The sequence below is a fragment of the Ovis canadensis genome, chromosome 12 (genome assembly GCF_042477335.2).
Source record: "Ovis canadensis isolate MfBH-ARS-UI-01 breed Bighorn chromosome 12, ARS-UI_OviCan_v2, whole genome shotgun sequence".
NCBI lineage: Eukaryota > Metazoa > Chordata > Mammalia > Artiodactyla > Bovidae > Ovis > Ovis canadensis.
The window spans coordinates 29616052-29638795 of record NC_091256.1 but is presented as its reverse complement, the minus strand read 5'-3'; the positions used below and the strand labels follow the sequence as shown (position 1 = coordinate 29638795).

The 22744-nt window shown below is 37.2% G+C and overlaps 1 protein-coding gene across 1 annotated transcript in view; it reads left to right on the top strand.

The window, feature by feature from the left end:
- The window catches only part of USH2A (usherin), a 939490-nt gene that overhangs the window by 690302 nt on the left and 226444 nt on the right, over positions 1–22744 (top strand). The window contains exons 47-49 of the mRNA XM_069544562.1: positions 740–938; positions 4101–4269; positions 14919–15140. Coding sequence (XP_069400663.1) covers positions 740–938; positions 4101–4269; positions 14919–15140 — 590 coding nt within the window. The remainder of the gene's footprint in view (positions 1–739; positions 939–4100; positions 4270–14918; positions 15141–22744) is intronic.

Below are 22744 nucleotides of genomic sequence, written 5' to 3'. Positions count from 1 at the left end.
AATTAGACCCTTAACATCTTCTGGTTGCATCTCTGAGCAGCAGAGGGTCACATGGCTAGTCCTGGCTGAGAGAAGGAAGGCAAAGGAGTAGAAATTGTGAGTAGGGTTTAGGTCTGCTGCATATTCTAATTTCCATGCTATTTACTTTGAATGCCTGCTAAGTCGTTTCAGTCCTATCCAACTCTTTGCAACCCTATGGACTATAGTTTGCCAGACTCCTCTGTTCATAGGATTCTCCAGACAAGAATACTGGACTGGATTTTCATGCCCTCCTCCAGGGGATCTTCCCCACTTAGGGATCTAACCTGTGTCTCTTACATCTCCTGCAGTGGAAGGCGGGTTCTTTACCACTACTGCCACTTGGGAAGCCCATCGTATTTACTTCACATTATTTGTGTCTTGTTTTTACCTATCAACCAAACTTTTCTGTTGATTTTACTGACTAGCCACAAAGATACATTCTTTTTGCCTCTGAAATTTAAAGTGGGAGACCACTGAACTCTTGCCATGGTGTTATTCTCCCAAGACCGTAAATGATTTGGTTGGTTCTCAAAACATAGCCTATGGTGGTAGCATATGAGTATATATATTCTTTTGCTTCAGCTTCTTCATTAGGAAGTTGTTGATGAAATAGACCTTTTGACCAAACTGGAAGACTAATTGAAAAGTAGATCAGGCTAATAGCAGCAAAGTCAAATGTTGTCTTTTTCAGAATTATTGATTATTCTGTCCATTGCAGATCCCTTCAAATTGAATGGATGTCTCCAGGGAGGCCAAGTGGCATCATTCTTGGATATGACCTCTTACGGAAAACATGGCGTCCGTGCTCTAAAACTAAGAAGTTAATGAAGGACCACACTGGTGGTCTTTGCAAGGCAGTGGAGTGTCAAAAACATGAACTTCTTTGTGGAACCAGGTGCTACTCCCCTGAGGCTAAGGTAAATCTTTTCAAACGAGTCAGTAAAATATGTTTTTCCCACTAAATTCTCTGGGCTGAAATCACTTGCTTCTTAAACCACGGTTTATCATGTTCAGTATTTCCACTAGTCTAACAAGAAGACCCTGTGGGAAAGAAAGGATGCCTATAAAAATCTCATCTTCCTCATGAGCGTTTTAGCCTTCTCATTTTTCATCATCTTCATAGAAAAAAAAAATGAGCTTATTGAAATGATAAGGAACCTCCCAAATTTGTGCTTGATTGAATGAGTTGAATATTCTTTACAACAAATTCATTCAGCTACAAGTGGCTGTTTTACATGACACTGATGAGTAACTGTGAGCTGGACCTTTCATGGTTTGTCTGAAATATTTTTAAACTATGGCCATTTGCAGATTAATGTTCATATTAGTTTCAGTTTAAGAATCAGATCAATAATACAGCTAGACAGAGGAGTTTATAAATGGTTTTTATTGACAAATGATGCAGAAAATCCTTAGTTTGAAGATAGGATTTCACATAATGAAATAACATTCCTATTTGTCAACAACATCACACAAGCAATGACTAAAGCTACTACTAAATTCAAAAGATTCACTGCAAAAGGACTCAGTAATTAAGAAAGTGAAGTAATATGAAGCAATACTCCATATTGAAGTAATATGGATCAAAATGCTTATTATTATTGCTGACTCTGGCTAAGCAGTTTTTATCTAAGAAATGTTATAAAACTAGTAGCTACTAACTATACTTTTTTTTTTTTTTTTTTACATTTAGGCTCCAGAATTGTCATTAAGCCCAAGTTCTATATCATTTTAAGCCATTAAATGTGTGCCATCTGGTGAATATACTTTCATAAAATGAAATGAAATTTAGGATTTCTGAGAGAAAAACATGCTAGAATAAATTTTCCTATGAAAAATGTTCTCCAAGAGAAAGAAAACTTTGATTCATTAAATAAAGTCTTACTTTTGTTTTAAGGATTAAGGGCACATGCAGGTTTTGTCAGTGAAAGCGAATAAAGGAAGTCAATTACAATCTCAAGAGAAAAAAAATTTGTTCGTAAATTTCTGTCTGCGGTTAACAATCAATATGTATTTCCTGGGTGAGAGGTTGAAGGGATGTAGAAAATAGACTTGTGAGTCTAAGAGCCTTTTGGCTAAATATATATCAGAATCATCTGTAATAGTTATACAAGCTTCCCCATTTGATTACAGCCATGGATTTCAAACCCCAGTGAGTATCATACCTGGAGGTCCCATCCCCAGAGTAAGTCTTGGATAGAGCATGAGAATTTGCATTTCTGACAGGTTTCCAGGCGAGGCCTCCTTCATCTGGTCCAGGGACCTCACTTTGAGAATCACTAGTTTACAGAATTACTTCTGGAAAACCTAGAGCAAGGAACAGGCTACCTATTTCAATATTAGCTACACCTTACCAGCTCAAGTTACTAAAATTGTTTTCTCAGCCAATGAACTTTAAGATTAAATTAGAAGATTAAGAAGTACTCCATTCGGGGGCAAACATCTCAAAAGAAATCATTTCTTGAAAATGTTCCCTTTGGGGCCCCCTCGATGATCAAAACCAGAGTGTATTAGAAGAAAGGCATAAGTTTTATGTGACTGAAGGAGCCGAGAATGGCATTGACAATGAACATATGCAAGGAAATCAGATGCGATGACCCATCAGTAAATAAATACTTGAATATTTAAAAGAATGGTAAGTCCTAGAGACTCTGAAGGAAAAGACTGGCGGATGTGCTTTGGTATCCAAGAACTCTGTATATGAATGGAACTTTAATAGATGCTTTAAGATTATACAACACACAGCACAATTTTAGGTTACTGTCATAAAACAAGAAGAAAGTGTGTATTGTTTTACCCTGCAAGCAAAAATGACCACCATTCCTAAATCCCAAATAAACACAGAGAGTTTTTCCTTAGTTCTTTAAAATGGAGCGTAATTTGAAATTTTACTTGTCACTCAGAATGTGGCATTAAAGAAAGGAGTCACGCGATTTGTCCTTGGAATCAGACTGATTTTGAATCTTCATTGCTGATAACTAAACAACAAAACCAACTTATTCTAGTTGGTTTACCAGGGCTACCTGAGGAACCACAGTAAGAGATTTCTGCCCAGTTTCTTTGCTCTTTGGTTACTTCTGAGAAATGAATGAAGTACTAAGCTTGCCTTCAGACTTAGTTATTCCATACTCTGCCCCCTTGGGATAGAGCATGAATCAAGTGTTGGTGGAGGCTGAAGCAGCAATGAGCAAAGAGGAAAACGAGAAGCACCTCTTAAACAGTGGTTGATTTTTGCTGCCACAGGAAGCATCTATCTAATTAATGTAACTTATGCCAAGGACAGGTTCTGAGGCTACATCTCAGCACTGTTCAGTATCTCGTTTGCTCTGGATATAGAGTGTCATTCTCTCAGACCTCAAGTGAGCATGCAAAGTAATTATCTGATTGTTCGAGCACATAATTTCTTCCACAGCTCCTGGAGAAAACACATTGTTAAAAGAGCTTTTCAAAATTAATTTCCATGTAAATTTCCTTTTATGTAGATACATGTAGATACATATACATACATATATGTATACACATTATATATACATACATACATAAATACACATTATACATATATACATACATTATATATATATATATATATAAATGTTGGACACTGTTGAGGTTGCCTTGTCTGAAGATTGGGTTCACCAATAAGTGATCATATAAATTAGTATAAGGGAAATGCAAGGTTTAAAAAAAAAAGACCAATAAGAGACAGGTTTCCATAGATGTGGTGCTGTTTAACAATCATTAAAATAAAAACATATATATAAAAGAAATTGTTCATTTGCAACTCAAAATCATCTTCACATTGGAAGCACTGACATTCCAAAAATAATTCATACTTACAGCATATTATAATAGAGCACAAAGCATGGTCGAAGGCTAAAAGAAGCTACATTGTATTGAATTGCAATGATAGAATTTGAATGATTTTCAGAATATATGTCTTTTAAACCTTTGAATTCTTATCAGAAATATGCTACATTTGATCTAAGGTCAAGGCCTTATTAGATAACAACAGTATCATATAAGATATGGTGGTATAATACTCTTAATAATTTCTTTTACACCTGATTCTCAAATTTCAGGTTTGTTGTAATGGAGCTCTCTATGACCCTCAGCCTGGACATGCCTGTTGTGAGGAGAAGTACATAGCATTTGTTTCAAACTTGACTGGAGTTTGTTGTGGTGGCCGCATACGAGAGACACAACCAAATCATCAGTGTTGCTCAGGGTATTATGTTAGAATTCTACCAGGTGAGGATCATTTCCAGGTGTACTCAGTAATATTGGGAACTAGAAAAAGCAAACACATGACTTATGTCAGTGAATTGTTTTAAGCACCTCCCCACCAAAAAAAATACATAGCTAACAACAGTCACTAACATGTAGCCAATGTTTGGTTTTAGATATCATTTCTTGTTTCAGCTTTCTTTAAATATAAGCAAGACAAAGCACAAACCAAAGAGGAAATACGAGGGACTTGTTATATGTACTACATAAAGAAATACATCTGGAGAGCTGGATAACTGCCTTTTTTGTGACTTTATTGACATGGCTGAGCACCGAAGAATTGATGCTTTTGAACTGTGGTGTTGGAGAAGACTCTTGAGAGTCCCTTGGACTGCAAGGAGATCCAACCAGTCCATTCTGAAGATCAGCCCTGGGATTTCTTTGGAAGGAATGATGCTAAAGCTGAAGCTCCAGTACTTTGGCCACCTCATGCGAAGAGTTGACTCATTGGAAAAGACCCTGATGCTGCGAGGGGTTGGAGGCAGGAGGAGAAGGGGACGACAGAGGATGAGATGGCTGGATGGCATCACTGACTCAATGGACGTGAGTTTGAATGAACTCCAGGAGATGGTGATGGACAGGGAGGCCTGGCATGCTGCCATTCATGGGGTTGCAAAGAGTTGGACACGACTGAGTGACTGAGCTGAACTGAACTGAGTACTTCATCATAAACTCTGAATTTCTTGGTGTATCACTCCATGAACCTAGTCTCCATTTTTTCCATTTCTATTCTGAACAGTGCATGCATTCTTCCTTATTGTTGCTGTTCAGTTGCTCAGTCATGTCTGACTCTTTGTGACCCCATGGACAGCACCTTGCCAGGCTTCCCTGTCCTTCACCATCTCTCGGAGCTTGCTCAAACTCATGTCCATTGAGTCAGTGATGCCATCAACCCATCTTGTCCTCTGTTGTCCCCTTCTCCTCCTGCCTTCAATCTTTCCCAGCATCAGAGTCTTTTCCAATGAGTTGGCACTTTGCATCAGGTGGCCAAACTGCTGGAGTTTCAGCTTTAGAATCAGTCCTTCTAATGAATATTCAGGATTGATTTCCTTTAGAATTGACTGATTTGATCTCCTTGCAGCCCAAGTTACTCTCAAGAGTCTTCTCCAACACCACAGTCCAAAAGCATCAATTCAGCGCTCAGCCTTCTTTACGGTCCAGCTCTCACATCCATACATGACTACTGGAAAAACCATAGCTTTAACTACATGGCCCTTTGTCAGCAAAGTAATGTCTATGCTTTTTAATATGCTATCTAGGTTGGTTATAGCTTTTCTTCCAAGGAGCAAGTGTCTTCTTATTTCAATGGCTGCAGTCACCATCTGCAGTGATTTTGGAGCCCAAGAAAATAAAGTCTTTCGCTGTTTCCATTGTTTCTCACTTCTATTTGCCATGGAGTGATGGGACCAGATGCCATGATCTTTATTTTTTGAATGTTGAGTTAAGCCAGTTTTTTCACTGTCCTCTTTCACTTTTATCAAGAGGCTCTTTAGTTCCTGTTTGCTTTTTGCCATAAGGGTAGTGTTACCTGGATATCTAAGGTTATTGATATTTCTCCTTACAACCTTGATTCCAGCTTGTGATTCATCCAGCCTGGTACTTTGCATGATGTTCTCTGCATAGAAGTTAAATAAGCAGTGTGACAATATACAGCCTTTATATACTCCTTTCCCAATTTTGAACCAGTCTGTTATTTCATGTCTGGTTCTAACTGTTGCTTCTTGACCTGCATACAGGTGTCTCAGGAGGCAGGTAAGGTTGTCTGATATTCCCATCTCTTTAAGACTTTTCCACAGTTTGTTGTGATCCACACAGTCAAAGGATTTCATGCAGTCAATGAAGCAGAAGTAGAGGTTTTCTGAAATTCTCTTGCTTTTTCTATGATCCCGCATATGCTGCCAATTTGATTTCTGGTTCCTCTGCCTTTTCAAATCCAACTTGAACATCTGAAAGTTCTTGGGTCACGTAATGTTGAAGCCTAGCTTGGAGAAGTTTTAGCATTGCTTTGCTTGCATGTGAGATGAGTGCAATTGTGTGGTAGTCTGAACATTCTTTGGCATTGCCTTTCTTTTGGATTGGAATGGCATTGTTCTTAGGTGGATGTTTATCACAAATTCCATTTATCTGAGTCTAGCCCATAGTACCCCTCATTACTCTACACCTGGCAGAGCAAGGTGGGATTAGTAAAGAGTAGCATTCAGAATTTTTCCCTCCTCACCTTCTTTTCCTTCTATCTTATCAGCTGACTGAATAAGCCATTTTGCAAATTCAACTACACAAAACAGTGTCCAATGACCATAACTGAAAATAAAGACAACAATTGGCATTTATAAAACATTTATGAAACAACAAGCATCTGGAAAGCTCTGTATTGAAGATTTTAATTATGATACCGTATATATTTTTCACAACTGTAGGACACTGTTATTTTATTTAAAGTTCCCAAACATAGAAAGACATTCAAAAAGAATCAATAACATGACCAGATTCACATAGATTAATTAATTTTGAAAACCTACCTTTATTACTGTACTATTATTTATGATTCTTCCACAAAAATGCTTTTATAATTCTTTGTGGAAGTACTATTTTTTTTCTAGTTATTATGCAAAAAATACTTTCATAATTAAGGAACTCTAAATCAACTGGATTTTCCAAGTAAGAAAACACAATGGTGATGTCCGGGGGACCCATGAGGCCTGATCCTGCCTTTGCGTATGTCAGGCCTCCTTCCTCATGACCTTTGCCATGGGCGGGATTCCTCACGCTGGCTCCCGACAACCAAGGATTAAAGTCTTAACTTTGTTATACTATAAGTCATAGTGTTAGGCAACCAATCAGACACTGTCAAGTGCTTTACTCTCTCAAAATAATTTGCACTTTGGGAATTTTTTACTATAGTTCACATCTTTCCTCCTTTGCAAAAAAAAAAAAAAATTGCCTTGAAAATTACAACTACAGATGTGAGATGAAAATTTTCTGCTGTCCCATCCTTCCCATTCTTCAGAACAATAGGTCATATTAGGCTTTTCTCTAATTGCATTTTCATCTCCAAGTCACGTTAAAATTTTTAATAAGTTATGATTTGCAAAGAACTGTCCCAACTCTGAAAAATATCCACTTTACCTAAAATTGATAAAAATCGCTTGGTTACATTTGTCAAAGATATGAACACCTAGGAGATATGCCTATCATCTTTCTCAATCCTGACACAAAGTGTCAGATCTTGAACTAAGAAAACAATCTACTTTTATTCTATTTCCAAATAAAATTCAGCTTTTTTCCCCCAAAGAAAGTCCAAAAATGAAATAAGTCCTGGAAGCTCAAAGCTCATTTATTGATATTATGCAAGCCTTTCTATTGAGCATTGGCCACATTTAGATCTTTTAAGTGGTTAATTTTTCAGAGGATTAGGATGCCTACCTTGATATCAGAGGGAAAAAATGCAATCTTATGGGATAATCAAAGAGAATATTTTACTCCAATCACTAATATCAATGTACCTAATTGAAGATATTATATTGTGATCTCAGTCTTCAGCCAGTGGTCTTTATTACCTGGCTTAACACTGTTTACATCATGAAAGAAAAACATGTTGATCCCAAACCATCTTATTGTTTGGTGGTTTTAGTCACTAGGTTGTGTCTGGCTCTTTGCAATCCTGTGGACATCCATGGGATTTCCCAGGCAAGAATATTGGAGTGGGTTGCCATTTCCTTCTCCAGAGGATCTTCCCCACCCAGGGGTCAAACCCACATCTCCTGCATTGCAGACAGATTCTTTACTGCTGAGCCACCAGGGAAGAGCATTTCAATGTAATTAAAATTCACTCAGTAGTCTGCCAGTTCAAGCCTGAGACAGATCTAGGCATTTTGATATTTCTAGACAAGTCTGAAATATTGGTGGATAATATCTACCTCATTTTGGTGAATTATGTTGACTTCATTTTTTTCTCACAACTTTCCTCCATAGAACCCCATAACAAAGAGCAGCAGAGAAAAGAATGCACTTTCCACTCCCCTTTTTTATAAATATGCTAATGACTTCAAGCTAAATGTTAATGTGGGTCATTCTTTGATAAGAATAACAATTAACTGTTAAGACTGCATGGTAGCTTTTAAAGAGAAAACATTTTCAAGCCTGTCATGAAATAGATTCATTTTGAGAGGTTAATGAGAAGGTGACTGATCCTTGTATCTTATGTCTAATAGCCCTTTTTTGAGGGGGAAAAAATCAGTTTTACTTCTCATTGATATAATCCACACCTCTTTTTATGAAGCTTTTTCTTCGCTTAGTAACTGAATAACATTCTGAGGGATTCAGGGAAATATGACTGAAATATCCAATTGATATTTGTTGTACTCAAAAGTGGATTTCTTTTTAAAGGATTAGTTTTCCCCAATATAAGTATATACACTGTTCTTCTAAGCCCACCATTGTCCTAAGTGATGTTTGATTAACCAATGGTGCCCCTGGACCATGTGACACATTACGGTAAAGAAAGTCTGCCAAAAAGGGACACTGCGCATTCTCTAGCTGTAAAGATTTAAGAAATGGGAACCACACTGCAGATCAGAGGAGAAACCTCTCACCTAGAAAAACATAACAAATACAGTAAGCTCGCTGTTTGCAGTAAATCCTTTCTCCTTTTCCTCAGGTACTTCATATAAGTAGAATCATATAATATTGGTCCTTTTGTGACTGGCTTATTTCATATAATATTTTCAAGGTTCATCCATGTTGTAGCACATGTCAGAATTTCCTTCCTATTTCAGGTTGAATAATATTCCATTGCATGTATTTACAACGTTTGGTTTATCTGTTCGTCTGAGGATGGACATTTGAGCTGTTTCCATGTCTTGACTGTTGTGAATAAGGCTGTGGTAAACATTGCTATACAACTATCTATTCAAGTCTTTGCTTTCAGTTTTTTGGCTATATACCCCAAACTGGAATTCCTATATTATATGGTAACTCCATGTTTAATTTTTTGAGGGACTGCTATAGTGTTTTCCACAGCAGCTGCACCATTTTGCATTCTCAACCGCAATGCACAGGGTTCCAATTTCCCCATTTTCTTGCTAACACTGGTTGTTTTCTGTTTTTGTTTTGTTTTTATAGTAACTATAACTGGGTGTGAAATAGGATCTCATTGTGATTTTGATACACATTTCCCTAATAATTTGTAATATTGAATTTATTTGTGCTTATTGGTCGTGTGTGTGTGTGTGTGTGTGTATATATATATATATATATCTTCTTTAGAGAAATGTCTACATGTATCCTTTGTGTGTGTGTGTGCTTAACTGCTCAGTTGTGTCTGACTCTTTGCAACCCCATGGACTGTAGCCCGCCAGGCTCCTCTGTCCATGGGGAGTCTCCAGGTAAGAATACTGGAATAGGTGGGTTGCCATGCCCTCCTCCAAGGGATCTTCCCAACCCAGGGATTGAACCAAGGTCTCTCACATTGCAGGCAGATTCTTTATCATCTGAAACACCATGAAAGCCTCTATGTACCCTTTGCACATATTTTAATTGGATCGCGTTTTTGCTGTTGAGTTGTAGTTCTTTATGTATTCTGCATATTGGTACCTTATTAAATATATGATTTACAATTACTTTCTCCTATGGGTCATAGTTTTAATCAGTTGGTAGAAGGAATGATGCTAAAGCTGAAACTCCAGTACTTTGGCCACCTCATGCGAAGAGTTGACTCATTGGAACATACTCTGATGCTGTCAGGGATTGGGGGCAGGAGGAGAAGGGGATGACAGAGGATGAGATGGCTGGATGGCATCACTGACTCGATGGACGTGAGTCTGAGTGAACTCAGGGAGTTGGTGATGGACAGGGAGGCCTGGCGTGCTGCAGTTCATGCTGTTGTAAAGAGTCAGACATGACTGAGCAACTGAACTAAACTGAACTGAACTGAAAGATGCTCAACACTTCCTAAATCTTGTTACGTTTTCTATTCCTCTTTCTAAAAAAGTTGATTTCTTTTGGTGGTCTGCATAAGCACCTGAAATTGCACTCATGAAGGTGTTTTCAGGTTATCTTCTTCAAAAATTTTGTTTAAAATTGAGAGCTAGATGATGTGAGAATTTGTGAGGATTTATAACAGTTTTTCTGTTGAATAGTTTTTAAGGGGGGGCAAAACCTCTTATGTGATTTAAAAAAAAACAGTTGAAAGAAAAGCTTATTACTCAATAACCAGATTAAATATAACTATACTATCATGCTCTTAATATAGCTGTCAGTTCTGTTCAGTCGCTCAGTTGTGTCCGACTCTTTGCGACCCCATGAACCACAGCACACCAGACCTCCCTATCCATCACCAACTCCCGGAGGTTACCCAAACCCATGTCCACTGAGTCGGTGATGTACAGACATATAATTGTCAAGCTATCAAGTTATCTTTACATTTTAGTTTTCACCAGAATGAATCTTAGTTTTCACCAGTGTGAATCCTTAGTCCATTCATTTTTGCAGAAAACACACTGACAGAAATAGCATACCTAGTTGTGCCAGCAGGTTGATTTTTCCCTGAAGCTGCAACTTGATTTTTTTTTTTAGTAAGATGGGAGTTTGCCTTACTTTCTTTGTTGGTTCTGGAGTTTCCTGAAGACTCACCTACAATGGTGTAAGACTGAACTTGTATTCAAATTATTGGGCTACCTCTGCAACAGTGGCTACCAGATTTCCAGCTGTAATACTTACAGCTTTTGTGCTTATACCACCCCTTCCTCATCCTTGAGGAAATAAAGCAAGAAATCAATGCTGTCTTTTCTGCCAGTGATCATGATATGCTCTAAAGGGTCTGGAATTAGTTACAGTACATGTTTGCTGTGTGATGTGAGAGGTCCTTACCGAGATTTGTGAAATTATGGAAATAATAGTGGTATAGTTCCTTTACATACTGGTTTTAACTAGCTGTTCTACATGTAACTTAGTTGCTGAGTATGAAAGTGTTCAGTTCTTTTTGCATCACCCCATATTTGGGCAAATATCCTATACATCAGAAAATAGATTATATCTGAGATCTTACTGTTACTCTGCATTATTCTTTAACATGGTTTGGGTATAATATACTGTAACCATTTTCCCCACTCAGCTTTTTTTCTTTTCTGTGTATTTGTTGGCCTCATAGTATTTCATTACCAGACTGCTGTCATTTAATGAGCTATTCCTCCATTATTGAACGTGTCAACTCACATTGTGACTTAGGTACCTTAGCTTCATAGTACTCTTATCAAAACTTTTTGGATATCATTGTCATTTCTTTTTAGTGCCTTGAATGCTTCTTTCTCTCCTCTTTCAAGTTAACTCAATCCTTATTCGCAGAAGGCAGTGGCATCCCACACCAGTACTCTGGCCTAGAAAATCCCATGGACGGAGGAGCCGGCAGTCTGTGGGGTCACAAAGAGTTGGACACGACTGAGCGACTTCCCTTTCACTTTTCACTTTCATGCATTGGAGAAGGAGATGGCAACCCACTCCAGTGTTCTTGCCTGGAGAATCCCAGGGACGGGGGAGCCTGGTGGGCTGCCGTCAATGGGGTCGCACAGAGTCCGACACGACTGAAGTGACTTAACAGCAACAGTGTCTTTGCATGCCTAACACTTTTTAATTTTGATGAAGTCTAAATGATCTATTTTTCTTGTTGTTGCCTGTGCTTTTGGTGTCATATCCAAGAAATTATTGCCAAAGCCAATGTCATTAAACTTTTCTCCTATGCTTTCTTCTTAAAAATGTATAGTTTTAGCTTTTACATTTAGGTCTTGGGCCCATTTTTATTTAATTTTTGTATATAGTATAAGATATGGGTTCAACTTCATTCTTTCCATTTGGATGTCTAGATTTTCCATTGACATTTGTTGAAAAGAAGGTCCTTTCCCCCAGTGAATGGTCTTGACATCCTTTTGGAAATCATTTGATTATATATGCAAGGTTTAAGTTCTGAGCTCTCTATTTGGTTCCATTGGTTTATATGTCTGTCTTTGTACTAGGATCACATCATTTTGATTACCATAGCTTTACTGTAAGGTTTGAAATCAAGCAACGTGAGATTGACAACTTTGTTTTAAGATTGTTTGGCTATCTGAAGTACCTGGAGACTCCATTTGAATATTAAGGTTGATTTTTCTATTTCTGCAAGAAGTATTATTGGGATTTTAATAGGGATTGCATTGAATCGATCACTTTGTATGATATTGACATATTAACAATATCAGGTCTTCTAATCCTTGAATGTGGAACATCCAATTTAATTCTAATTTCTTTTAGCCACAGTTTGTAGTTTTCACTCTACATTTCCTTTACCTCCTTGATTAAGCTTATTCTTAGGTGCTTTTATATTATTGTAAATGAAATTGTTTTTTAAATTTCCTTTACAAATTTTTCATTTTTATTTTTGTAATATATATTTTGTATGTTGACTTTATATCCTGCAACTCTGTTGAATTCTCTTATTAGTTCAGACTGGGTTTTGAGTATGAAATCTTTAGGGTTTTTCTACCCATGAAATTACATTGTCTATGACCAGAGATAAATTTTACTTCTTCTGTTTCAGTATGGATGCCTTTTATTTCTTTTTCTTGCCAAATTGCTCTGGTTATCCTTTAAATATTATGTTGAATAGAAATGGTGAAAATCATCTTCCTGGTCTTAGAAGAAATGATTTCTTGAGTATAACATTAGTTGTAGGGTTTTCTCACATACTTATTATTGTGTTGGGTATTCTCTTCTACTTCTGGTTTTTTAAATGTTTTTCTAACAGAAAAGTTTTGAATTTTGTCAAATGCTTTTTCTGTACAAGTGGCATGGCCATGTGTTTTCCTTCTTTCATTCTACTAACATGGTTGTATTGCACTGACTGATTTTTGTATGTTGAGTTATCCTTGCATTTCAAGAATAAATCCCACTTGGTTATGTTGTATAATCCTTTTAATGTGCTACTGAAAGAGGGAAAGAAAGGATGTTTGAGAGAATTCTCCAGTGAAGCCATCTAGTCCAGGACTTTTCTTTGCAGGGAGGTTTTGATTAGTGATTCAATCCTGTTACTAGCTATCAGTCTATTCAGATTTTCTATGTCTTCATGATTTAGTCTTGGTAGGTTACATGCTTCTATTATTTGTCCATTTCATCTAGTGGGATGGGTTTTTGACCAATAAATTTTGGACAAGAAAGACCTCAGGGATAACTGCTAAGAGTTCTTGTCCTATTTTTGTGCTCTTTATATATCTGCCCATAGTTAAATATTGTCCCATATTTTAAATATCATTTTGGTTAGCAGTTCATCTTGCTTTTGCTAACCAAGTTTTGGCATATCCTGGCTTCATAAGAAGATGAGCTAATTGACAGAGATCAAGGAGTCGAGGACTATGAATTCCTGAGGCAATCCTTAATTCTTCATGGATCTTGTGCCTTTTCTTAAGAAGGTTTGGCAAGTTATTAACTAGATTATGCAAATCTTTTCTGGACCTTGATTTAAATTTGTAAGACCTGCCAGGTTGGCCATCATATTCACATACCTTATAAGATTTAATGAAAGGATAGTGTCCAGGGATAAAGATATGTTTAAGAGGCGGTGGAGGAAAGAAAAAAGGATCTGTTGAAGATGTGGAAAGGAGAAAATTAGTAAGGCAAAAGGGAGAGAAGGTCAAGGTTCAGGGGGTTAGGAAGCAGGTCAACCCAGAATTGGTCATGAGATACAAAAGGAAGGTGAAGTTTGATTTTCAGATCTTCCAATTTCTTATTAGTCTTTTCTAAGATTTCCTTCAGAAGATCTATTAAAACTTTTTCCTGTCTTTAGAGTTTTCCTATCTTTTAGACAATGCTTCATACCAAAAAAAAAAAAAAAAGCAGACTACTGATATTTAGAGTATTTGAACCCTTTCATCCCAAGGCACTATGCAAAAGATTATTTTATTCTTATCTCAGGTTTCCCAGAATATCACGTGAAGGGTAAATGTAGATGTAACTATGTCAGTGAAAATCAGTGTCCACCATAGCTCAGCAAAATACTCATATGCAAACTTGAATATAGTATTTTTACCTCTTCTCACTTGATTAACCTTTTCACTGGAAATATTTTTGATTAAATAAATATAGGTTAAGTAAATTATAATCAAAAGCAATATGAATTTATCAAGAATTGTTTTCTGAATCCATCCAAAAAATTTTTTTTCCAAAAAAAATTATACTAAATAGATAGAAGAGGATTTGTACGCAGATCTTTTTTATAATGCCACTTAATCCATGTCACCAGAACTTCATGTGTTCATGTAGTAGCAGTCAGAGAGAAAATAGGCAACATAGCCTTGCCTCTAAGTTGGCATATGTGTATGTCATGTTTATGCACCTTCAACATCTTTGTTTATACATGTTTATCACCTTCAGTGCAAAATTAAACCATGTTTATACACCGTCAGCACAAAAATGTTCATACACCTTAATGTAAAAATTTTGAAGTTGTATTGAGATTTTCTATCTCTGGTATGACAGTATCCTGTCAACTGGTTGGCATCTGCAAGATTGTTGTGATAACATTTCATTGTGAGTCAAAGCATATTTTTTTAACTCATGCAATGATGGTTATTGTCCTAAATTGACAGGTGAAGTATGTTGTCCAGATGAACAGCACAATCGGGTTTCCGCTGGCCTAGGCAACTCCTGCTGTGGCAGAATGCCGTTCTCCACCTCAGGAAAGCAGATTTGCTGTGCTGGGGGGCTCCACGATGGCCACGGCCAGCAGTGCTGTGGTGGACAGATTGTGAGCAAAGATTCCGAGTGCTGCGGGGGACAGGAAGAGGGTGTGGCGTACAGTCGCCTTCCAGGTAAGGGAGCCTTGTCTACTTTTCAGTAAACAGAGAATCTGTGAAGCAGAGAAGTTGACAGATTTGCCTTAGATATAAAACATATACGTAATGAAAGTTTATTTTGATTACATCTGATGCAACAACTAACTGCACACTGTCCAATAAAGAAAAATGTAATCTCACATTTTTATGTGCATGTAATGCATTTCATAAAAACAGACCAAAACTCTTTCTTCTTGAAAAGTGTCATGTCCACCAAAAAGCAAACAAACACATGAATGCATTGGTTCTGGACCAAGAGAATAATTCACAGCAACACTGATAAGGTACAAATTATTACTGATGATGTTGTGTATAAATTCTTTTACTCCCTTTTTGCTATAGCTATTAAATGAACGTCAATAGCAATCATTGTCATTGAGTATTTACTACCAAGGAGGTACCATGCCCAGTGTTTTATACATTATTACCTCAGTTAATCTTTACAAAATGGTTACTATTATTATTCATGTTTTTAAATGAAGGAACTGAGGCACAGAGATTAGATATTTGCACAAGATTACACATTTAGTCAGATCTAGATTTGGGTGCGCCTGAAAAGTATAAAATTGGGGCAATGGTCTTTAAGAAAACAAAGTGATGACAAAACAAAATATAAAAGTAAATATTTCTAAGGGAAAAATAAATTATAAGAATTATAATTTTAATTATATAACTTTTGGCATCTCTATTTTTTTCCCCTGACACGTTTAACTTATACCCTTGGTCACCTTTTCATATAAAAATGGCTTTGTACTATAATGATCTAGAGAGAATAGAAAGATATTATCTAGAGAGAGTACATAATTCATTCTTTTCTGTTACATAGTTGATCAAACTATTTTTTAATGATTTTCAGTTTATAGAAGTGACTTTAAGCTTCACAACTCATCAATATAATTTTATAGAAATGTTTGATTTTTGTCAAATTTGGAGAAATACCTACCAAGGTTTTTTTAAAGTTTTAGAATGTTTTAACTTTTTTTGTCTTAAGGTGATTTGCAGTGACTCGTCTTAGTTATTTGTTGACTTGACAGTATCATTACCAGTTTTCATGGATATCCTTACTGTATGACTGAATTTATAAGTTGTATTTTGTCATAGATGCCATTGTTTTATCTACAAATGAGTAAGAAGTTGAGATTTTTCCAATATGAGCTATTCTGTTCATAATTTGTATGATCAAAGTAATCAAATTGCTTATGCATTGCTTCAATCCTGCTGCTGCTGCTGCTAAGTTGCTTCAGTCGTGTCCGACTCTGTGCGACCCCATAGACGGCAGCCCATCAGGCTTCTCCGTCCCTGGGATTCTCCAGGCAAGAACACTGGAGTGGGTTGCCATTTCCTTCTCCAATGCATGAAAGTTTAAAGTGAAAAGGAAGTCGCTCAGTCGTGTCCGACTCTTAGCGACCCCACGGACTGCAGCCCACCAGGCTCCTCCGTCCATGGGAGTTTCCAGGCAAGAGTACTGGAGTGGGTTGCCAGTGCCTTCTCCGGCTTCAATCCTAGATCCAACTTTTTCTTTTAATAGTTTCCTACTTTGGGTATGATTTGAAATTTATCTTGTTACAGTTTTCTTCTTGATGTCAGAATATTTCAGTTGACTCCATTGTTCATTTTTATAGCTTTTGTCTCATATTAATTTTTCTATCTGATCTTCCTTTAAACCTTTCCTTTGCATGCATACAAATTAAAAGTTTGTGATTTCTCACATTCCTTATCTTTCCAAATTGTGGTTAAAATGACATATTTAAGCCTTGACAACTTTTTAGAGAAAGTGACTGAAATCACATTAGCTACTGAACCCAAACTAAATATTACCCAGACTCAACTTCCCCTTGATTTGAGCTCAAAAAGTCCATGGCTACCCTAGTCTTAATCAATATGAGGACACATATAACAGAGCGCAAGTTAAAAGGGCAAGAGACAGTGGCCAAAACAAGCTGTAGTTATATATCATATATTTGCAAATTTCATAAAAATATATAACCATGATTGCCTTGGAAGGGGCTCATGCAAGCAAAGGACCTTGAAGATCAAGTTTCCTGAGCTTTAAGGGAAATCTACCCCTACAACTAGTATGTGTTGGAAGTCTAGCCCCTCCAAGTTAAGATTTTGGAACATCATAGTATCTTGATGGAGATGAACTATGAACTCCCCACTATCTTTCTATAATTTCTTCTCTTTTCAAAAAACTCAAAGAATTATCCATAATACAAGTACCAATTATTTAAATTATTATCATTTTATTGTTAAATATCATGTTCTTATATACATTCTCTTTTCTGTAAAGTTCTGATGTAAACTATTAAGAGGAGCTCTTCAGTAATTAAGTTAATCAAAATGATTGAAAGTATCGATCCTGGCTATACCAAAATCTTGTCCCTTAATAAGAATATAGACTCTCAGTATTTGGGTAGCCCTTGGACTGCAAGGAGATACAACCAGTCCATTCTGAAGGAGATCGGCCCTGGGATTTCTTTGGAGGGAATGAGGCTGAAGCTGAAACTCCAGTACTTTGGCCACCTCATGCAAAGAGTTGACTCATTGGAAAAGACTCTGATGCTGGCAGGGATTGGGGGCAGGAGGAGAAGGGGACGACAGAGGATGAGATGGCTGGATGGCATCACTGACTCGATGGATGTGAGTCTGAGTGAACTCCGGGAGTTGGTGATGGACAGGGAGGCCTGGTGTGCTGCGATTCATGGGGTCGCAAAGAGTCAGACACGACTGAGCGAGAACTCAGTATAAGAAATGTATAAGAAATGCTAAATTTAATTAAAATAAATTTTTAATCTTTAATTATTCATAATTAAATTTCAATCCTCCCAATGTGGGAAAGACTAATTTCCTTCTTTGAACCAAAGGGGGGAAAAAAAACCCACCCTGATTTCTGGTTATTTATTTTTATCTCTGAATAGCTATCAAGGGAGCTATCAAGCTCCAAGGCATTTACTATCCTGTGAAGTTGTAGATTGCCTCTCTGGATCCACAATTGTATGCATCTTAGGCATTTTTAAAATCCAAACCAGTGGGATAAATCTAGAGGAGAATTTTAATATATATGCTGTCAAGTTGACTGATAGTCATATGTCACTATGTTGGTTTCCATCAACTGTCCAGAAAGTAGTAAGAGTGAATAGTTGTCCTACATACAACAGAATTAGATTTCGATTATGACATTTTCATTGACCTGGCGAATTTAAGGATTACCTCTGGATCTGTCCTATAAGCTAACAAGAAACTTGACTTTGCCAGGAAAAACAAGCAAAAACAAAAAGGAAAAACCAACCTCCCAATGTAGACGCATAGTCATTTCAGAAATTTCCTCCATGGATAGTAGATGTGAGAGACTAGTATTCCAAATATAGTCAAGAAATATAGCCAATCAAGAAATCCAGCCCAGTGTCTCCTTGTTGTTATTCAGTTGCTCAGTTGTGACTAACTCTTTGTGACCCCATCGACTGCAGCACACCAGGCTTTCCTGTCTATCACCTTCTCCTGGAGCTTACTCAAACTCATGTCCATTGAGTCAGTGATGCCATCTAACCATCTTGTCCTCTGTCATTCCCTTCTCCTCCTGCCTTCAATCTTTCCCAGCATCAGGATCTTTTCTAATGAGTCACCACTTCACATCAGGTGGCCAGCGTATTGGAGCTTCAACTTCAGCATCAGTCCTTCCAATGAATATTCAGGGTTGATTTCCTTTAGGATTGATGGGTTTGACCTCCTTGCAGTCCAAGGAACTCCAAGATACTATTTACTGGCTAAAAGATGTACACAAAGAACAGGAGACAAATTATAGCAAGGATTTCCCTGGTGGCCCAGTGGTTAAGACTTTGACTTCTAGTACAGGGAGCAGCGGTTCAATCCCTGGGCGGAGGAACTAAGATCCCACATGCCTCATGGCCAAAAAAACAAAACATAAAAAAAAAGAAATATTGTAACAGGTTCAATAAAGACCTAAAAATATTACAATATGAAAAAGTAGGCAACATTCCATTTTCACTGTTTGCCAAGCTGAGTTCTATGTGCTTCATATACATTGATATGTTTCATCCATAGAGCAAACCCTATGAGATAGGTACTATTATTATCTCCATTTTACAGATGAAGAAAGAGAAGCACTTCCGATGGAAGTTTAAAACTTTTTCCAAATCACACGTCAAGTCAGTGGCTGTATTACTTCAGGTATCACTCATTGTTATTATAAATGAATCTCAAAATGTATAAAGGCTCAAATACCAAGGAGGTTCATTTCTTTCCCATATAGTAGGACTGTGATATGAATGTTGTCATCCAGGTAGCTCTCTTTCCCACAGTCGTTCTGATTGTTGAAAGTGCTGCTGTTTTCAACAGGTAGAGTCTCAAATTACCTGGGAATTGTATCCATTCCTGCAATCATAAGAAGGAAAAAGTATAAAATAACAGATGTGTAATTTTTTTTATTGGCCAGACCTATGACTAGCAGATACTTTTATTAACAGTTTATTGAAACTCAGCTATCTATAGATACCTAAATGCAAGGGAGGCTGGGAGATTTGCCTGTGAATCTCCTGCCACTATGACTAAGAGGTGTTGCTAACTCCATCCGTATAGTTAAGCTCTTAACCTTTATGAGCATTCTCTTACTGAACAAGCATTGGATACTCTCCAACCCAAACCATATCAATGTTTATCAGAACAGATGAGCAGGCCCAGTAACTACCAAGTTATACAGACATTTTGAGGATGACCAGAAAAAAAGAGAGAGATTGACTGCACACCACACATGTGCCAAAGTTAGAAGAAAAGATGCTGTGAATGTGTGCTAGGCTCTAAAGCAGCAACTTTTAAAGTATGGACGAGGGAATTCTGAAGGTGTGATCAAAACTATTTTCACAATAATACTAAACTATTGCATACTAACCTATTCACCTTCATTCTCTCATACTATACAGTGGAGTTGTCCAGAGATTACATGACATGTAATACTGCAAAAGAGTTCTCTGGTTTTCTTAATTGAAGTATAGTTGATATACAATATTATATGTTATATGCATACAATTTAGTGATTCATAATTTTTAAAGGTTGTAGTCTACTTATGGTCTCCCCTGGTGCCTGAGACAGTAAAGAATTAATGAAGAATCCACCTGCAATGCAGGAGACCCAGATTTGATCCCTGGGTCGGGAAGCTGCCCTGGAGAAGAGAATGGCTAACCACTCCAGTATTCTTGCCTGGAGAATTCCATAAACAGAGGAGGAACCTGGCAGACTACAGTCCATGGGGTCCCAAAGAGTTGAACATGAATGAGCAACTAACACTTTCACTTTCATTCTATTTATAGTTATTATAAAATATTGACTACATTCCCTATGGTATAAAATCTATCCTTGTTGCTTATTTTTGTACATGGTGCCTTGTATCTCTTAATCCTCTACCCTTTACCTCTTCTCCCTTCCCTCTCCCCACTGGTAGCCACTTATTTGTTCTGTATCTGTAAATCTGCTTCTTTCTTGTTATATATTCACCAGTTTGTTGATTCCATATGTAAATGATAACATGCTGTGTTTGTCTCTCTGTCTGATTTATCTCACTTAGTATAATGACTTCCAAGTCCACCCATGTTACTGCAAATGACACAATTTCATTCCTTTTTTTATGACTGAGCAGCATTCCATTGTGTATATATATGCCACGTCTTCTTTATCCATTCATCTGCTGATGGACATTTAGGTTGCTTTCATGATATTGCAAAAGTTGAATGTACAAACAGAGGAATTCAGGTAGTTCTGTTAAGCCAGATGTTAAAGAGACTTGCAAAACTGTAAAACAATGTCATTCTTCTTGCTAATTTTTCTGAGTTTGGAAATGTGTTTATTTTTCAAAAATATTTATATTAACATGTTATCTATTTATTATTATTTTAGGTGAATTAATGAATACCTATTTCAAACATTCCAGTATTAAGCTCTAATCTAGTTTAGTTCAGTCACTCAGTCATCTCCAACTCTTTGCGACCCCATGAACCACGGCACGCCAAGCTTCCCTGTCCATCACCAACTTCCGGAGTCCACCCAAACTCATGTCCATTGAGTCGGTGATGCCATCCAACCATCTCATCCTCTGTCATCCCCTTCTCCTCCTGCCCTCAATTTTTCCCAGGAAAAATTGATGAAAAAAGTTGATGAACACCCAGGACGGTCTCCTTTAGTATGGACTGGTTGGATCTCCTTGCAGTCCAAGAGACTCTCAAGAGTCTTCTCTAACACCACAGTTCAAATGCATCAATTCTTCAGCACTCAGCTTTCTTTATAGTCCAACTCTAACATCCATACATGACCACTGGAAAACCATAGCCTTGACTAGACAGACATTGTTGGCAAAGTAATGTCTCTGCTTTTTAATATGCTGTCTAGGTTGGTCATAACTTTCCTTCCAAGGAGTAAGCATCTTTTAATTTCATGGCTGCAATCTCCATCTACAGTGATTTCGGAGCCCAAGAAAATAGAGTCGGCCACTGTTTCTGCTGTTTTCCCATCTATTTGCCATGAATTGATAGGATCTAATCTAGTAAATATCAACAAATATAACCCACATAAACAAAAGCTATTTGTAATCCTGGTTTATTTGTGAAAGTATAAAGGGGTCCTGACATCAAACTTTAAGAATCAATGCCTTAAGGCTTACTCTACTAGGAAATCATGACCATTAGTTAGTTATCCTGTACTGTGACTAATCAGTTGAGTAACTCTTATTCCTTTGGATGAGTTAATGGATCTGAAAACAGATCCATTAAAGACAGAACCGTTGTTGTAGAGAAGTGGGGATGTAAAAGTGTTGCCCCCCAATACCATAATGAGCCAGAGTTTTAAAACAGCAGCGCTGTCTCATTTTAACATTGTTGTTGTACTGTTGTTTTTATTTTTAGTCAATTGCCATATTCTTTCACTCAATAAATTTATATTGTGTTGTGATTATATTCAAAATATTCTCAGTGTTTTGTGGGTATGAAATGGCTAAGATTCTATTTCTGTCCTTAAGGACTTGCAATCTAATCAAGGAGAAAAGTGCCTGTATGGTTAAACATAGGCATATGAGAAGGATGGATATATAAGCATAGTCTTAAAACTGAGTGATCACTCCATCCAAAGTGATGAAGAAAGCTAAACTACTGAATCAGAACCACAAACAAGGAGTGAGATTTTGAGATGCATGGATGGAAGAAGGATGTTTCAGCTAGAGGGCATAGCCTGAGCTGAAGTGTGAAATTAGCAGCCTGCAAAGCACGTCTAGGTAGGGGTGAGCAGTTGGGTTTATTGGAGGTAGACACAGCATGTAAGCAAATAGAGGGAGATAAACCTGAAGAGCCAAAAGGATTTGAACCTTGTTTGGTACTCGGGGAAGAGTTGATGAGATAATAATAACTGTGATTTGAGATAAATCAGATTTGAGTGACAAAATAGATGTGAAGGAGACAGAAAGATAAGTCCCTTAAAACACTATTGCCAAAAACAAAAGCAAATTTAAGTCTGTTAAAACATTCTTGCCCAAAGGGCCTTTCCTAAGCATAGATTGTCCTCTAGGACAAGGTTCTGAATC